The sequence below is a fragment of the Buceros rhinoceros genome, unplaced genomic scaffold, assembly GCF_000710305.1.
Source record: "Buceros rhinoceros silvestris isolate BGI_N320 unplaced genomic scaffold, ASM71030v1 scaffold26721, whole genome shotgun sequence".
Lineage (NCBI taxonomy): Eukaryota > Metazoa > Chordata > Aves > Bucerotiformes > Bucerotidae > Buceros > Buceros rhinoceros.
This window is the reverse complement of record NW_010392891.1, coordinates 1-3,528: the sequence shown is the minus strand read 5'-3', so window position 1 is coordinate 3,528 and position 3,528 is coordinate 1. Positions and strand designations below refer to the sequence as shown.

Sequence of the window (3,528 nt, the reverse complement as noted above, 5' to 3'; positions counted from 1 at the left end):
CGCGCCGCGCCCCGCCTGACACCCCCCAGCCCGCCCCCCTGCCACAGGCCAGGGAGGAGCTGGTGGGGCGGTGGATTGGGAAGAGTCTGCAAGGAGAGAGCACAATGAGATGGGATGGGCAGGAAGGAATGGGGTCATCCCATCAACAGCTCCTCCAGCCAGGGACCAGAGATGCTGTGAGATGCTGTGGGGGCTAAGCTTGCCCTCCCCAGGGAGCACTATGCCCTGACAACACCCTCCTCCCAATTAGCACACATGCTCTGATTCCCACCCACCCTACGCCCATCTGACATGTAGCCCCCAGCCCCATCATGCACGTAGCACCCCCAGATGCCCCCCCAGCAGGACTCAGCACCAAGAAAATCTGTTTTTCGGGGACCTCCCCAGCCCCTCACCCAGGCAGGGTGTGGCACCCCCTGAGCCCTGATGAGGGACCTTTAGCAGCCCTGGCTGGGGACAGGCTGGCAGTCTCACCCCTTCAGTTTGGTGCCATCCAGCCACTTCCAATCAGACCTGGAGCCATCCCGCTTCAGCCCCACGTGGAAGACCTGCATGTTGGCTGTGCGTACCAGGAAAGCCTAGTGCAGGAGAGGACCCACACCCAGCGATTAGTGATGGGGGCTGCGCAGTATGGGCAGAGCATCACCAGCTCCCTGCCTACAGGCTTGGCTGGGCTTTGGGCACACGGGCCAGAGCTGAGGAGCCGAGATGTTGCTGGTGATGGCTGGGTGAGGTCCCTGCTGAGGGACCTTGAGGTGGTCACCAATGCAGACCGATCCCTGCAGGGGGTTGCACAGGCCAGACTGGGTGCACTCACCAGGGTGGTGTTGGCTCGGATGGTGACCAGCTGTGCCCCTCTGGAGCAGCAGTCCTCTCTGCTCTGCTCCCAGCTCTTTTTGGCAGAGGAGAAGTAGTAGCACCACCCTGCATCCCAGAGCCAGCCAACCGGGCAGAACTGGCATTGTCCTGCACACCAGAAACTCAGCTTTAGTGAGCAGCCAGGACAGGGCAGCCAGCAGAGGCTGCCACCAGCCCCCAGCCCAAGGGACAGGAGGATGACAAAAGGCAGTCAGCGTACCAACCAACCAGTACACTGGGTATGCTCCACCGAGAGGACCCTCCGCTTTCCCTTACTCTGGAGACAAGCTCCCATGTCCCAGCCCCAGCTGCCCCGCAAGAGCCCCAGGGGAAATGGGCTGGTTACATGAAGGTGCTGACATGGGATAAGTGGGTCAGGGAGGACAGCTCCCGGTTTGGGGATGTTACAAACATCATTTGTCAAGTGCTGGGTACAGAGTCGAGATTTCGGCTTCACCAGAGACTGGTCAGAACGGAGTGCCTGATGCTGTCCGGCACACACATGCTCATGGCAGCTGTGAGCCTGGTGCTGATGGCATGCCCAGGCACCCTGAGCCACACTGGAGTTACCTCTTCTGAAGGGGTCGCAGCAGTGCAGCCTGGTCAGCAGCACTAGGGCAGCTCTCCTTGCCATGCACCAGTGGACAGGCATCAAGGGTGAAGGAAGACTTAGGGAGGGTCACGTTCTGGAGTAAGGACAGATCCTGCCTCTTGAAAGGAGCAGACAGGTCCTCCCCAAACTTCGCCCAGGAGCCTGCCAGGTTCTCCTACCTTGAAGTGTCTGTCGGCCATAGCTGGGGTTCTCCTCCATATTCCAGGGACCATAGGTGCAGCTCGACTGTTGTCCTAAATCTGTAAAAGAGCACTGGAGTTCCCCTGCCAACCCTATTCTCCTGCTCCTAGCAGCACCCAGTGACCTCTCCCATGGGACAGCCCTATGGCTGCAGCTGAGGACGTGTTCCCCCGCCAAGTGACCTGCCAGCCAAGACCGCCAAGGTCCTTGTGGCTTTTGCTGTGCTTGGGAGCCCACCACACAACAGGCTTTCGGGGAAAGTACTTCTGCCTTGCAGTTTCAGTATTACTGCTCTTTATTTTGTTGCCATGTGATAGAGCGGAATGCCCTGGCACCATCCCCAAGCCCACGCTGTCCCCCCACCTTCCTCTTCCAGTCAGGCAGCTGAGGTTTTGCCTCTCCAATTTTCCTGCTTGCTCCAGAACCCACAACACCCTTGGCCCCACTCCTTGACCACGCAGAAGGGCCCCACTCCTTGACCAAGCTGCAGCATTGTTTGTTGGTACACAAGCCCCACGGTAACAACCCCAATCCCAAGACCCTTGCTGGAGAGGTCCAGGCTCAAACAGGTACTCACAGTGGAAGCTCAAGCTGACGAGGATGATTTGTGCCAGCAGGAGCAGCAGGAAGAGGACACCCAGACTAAGGGCTGTCCGGAACCAGGGCAGCCCCACTGCCTGCTGAGGAGCTGAGAAACAGAGTTAACCTTGGCCATGGGAGCTCGCTGACACCAGTGGAGAACCCCCAGCTGGGAAAGGTCTGCAAAGCCTGCAAAGCAGGGTCTCAGGAAGTAGTGGGGGAATGCAGGAAAACTAAGGGAGAGCCTGTTTCCAGCACGTTGACCCTCCTAGAAGTTGTGTCTCTGCAGACAGCTGATGGCACGGGGGTGCCTGCGCACTGTGGCACTGGGGAACAGTGGGCATCCCCTGCCCTTAAGCCTGAAACTAAGCAGTCTGCAATGGGGCTGGAGAGGAGCTGTTTGGGAGAGGATTCCTGAAAGGAGGGTGCACGGAGGCAAGGCTGGTGGAATGGCTCTGCGGAGGGCAAGGGGCTGCAGGAGAGCAGGGACCCGCCAGGAGAGCTGGAGTGCCAGGGGCAGGGAGCAGTGTGCCGTTACCTGGTGTGGGGGGCAAGCGCAGATCGGCGTACGTGACCCCTTCTTCCATCCTTCCCCCGGACTCTTGCTCTGTGCCTCACAGGGGAAGCAGCAGCCCCCTCTCAGCCCCCTTTGGCAGCCGTGTGTGACGCGAAATGGAAAGTGTCACTTCCTGGTGGGGCCCCCAGAGGCACCACCTGGGCCACAACACAGCCCTGGGTGGTGGTGATGCCCCAGTGGCCAGGGAGAGGGCGATCCCCGGCAAAGCTGGCACCCAGGTATTCCCCGCATGAGGGAAGCCTGCACCCCTGGCTTCAGGACAGCGAGCATTTAGGGGAGGCTGCTAGCTCAGACCCGGAGCCAGGGCTGGTCGAGGCTGGTTGTTTTGCCCTGACTCCTCAGTGCCCAGCAGATCTGTCCTAGGGATTATCCAGAGGACCTCGACATCCTTGTGGAGCAGGACACGGGTCCCTGCCTGCATCCCTAGGCTCCGTGCTCTCAAAGCAGCATGGCCTCGGGGTGTTTGCTCACATATGGTTTCTGCTGCCTTTTTTTTTTTGGCATGGGTCTGCAGCTCAGCCCTGGGAAGCAGGGGATGCTTCTTCTCCCCCATCCCTGAGGGCTGCCGTGATGGCCAACCCTGCCGTGCCCTCGGTGGGAGGGAACAGAGTCCCCCAGCCACCCCCAGGAGTGATCCTCCCTGGGCAGGGATCCCACCTCCACCCCTACCGCCAGGCAGGGCAGGCAGGGGAGAAGATGCCTGCGGGCAGAAAACGACCCC

The 3,528-nt window shown here is 60.3% G+C and overlaps 1 protein-coding gene across 1 annotated transcript in view; it reads right to left on the bottom strand.

Moving 5' to 3' along the window:
• The window catches only part of LOC104500939 (killer cell lectin-like receptor subfamily G member 1), a 3,075-nt gene extending 258 nt beyond the window's left edge, over nucleotides 1-2,817 (bottom strand). Inside the window, exons 1-5 of the mRNA XM_010144667.1 lie at nucleotides 2,769-2,817; nucleotides 2,229-2,339; nucleotides 1,630-1,710; nucleotides 818-966; nucleotides 472-578 (exon numbers count right to left, since the gene is read on the bottom strand). Coding sequence (XP_010142969.1) covers nucleotides 472-578; nucleotides 818-966; nucleotides 1,630-1,710; nucleotides 2,229-2,339; nucleotides 2,769-2,817 — 497 coding nt within the window. The remainder of the gene's footprint in view (nucleotides 1-471; nucleotides 579-817; nucleotides 967-1,629; nucleotides 1,711-2,228; nucleotides 2,340-2,768) is intronic.
• Between the last annotated feature and the right edge of the window lie 711 nt (nucleotides 2,818-3,528).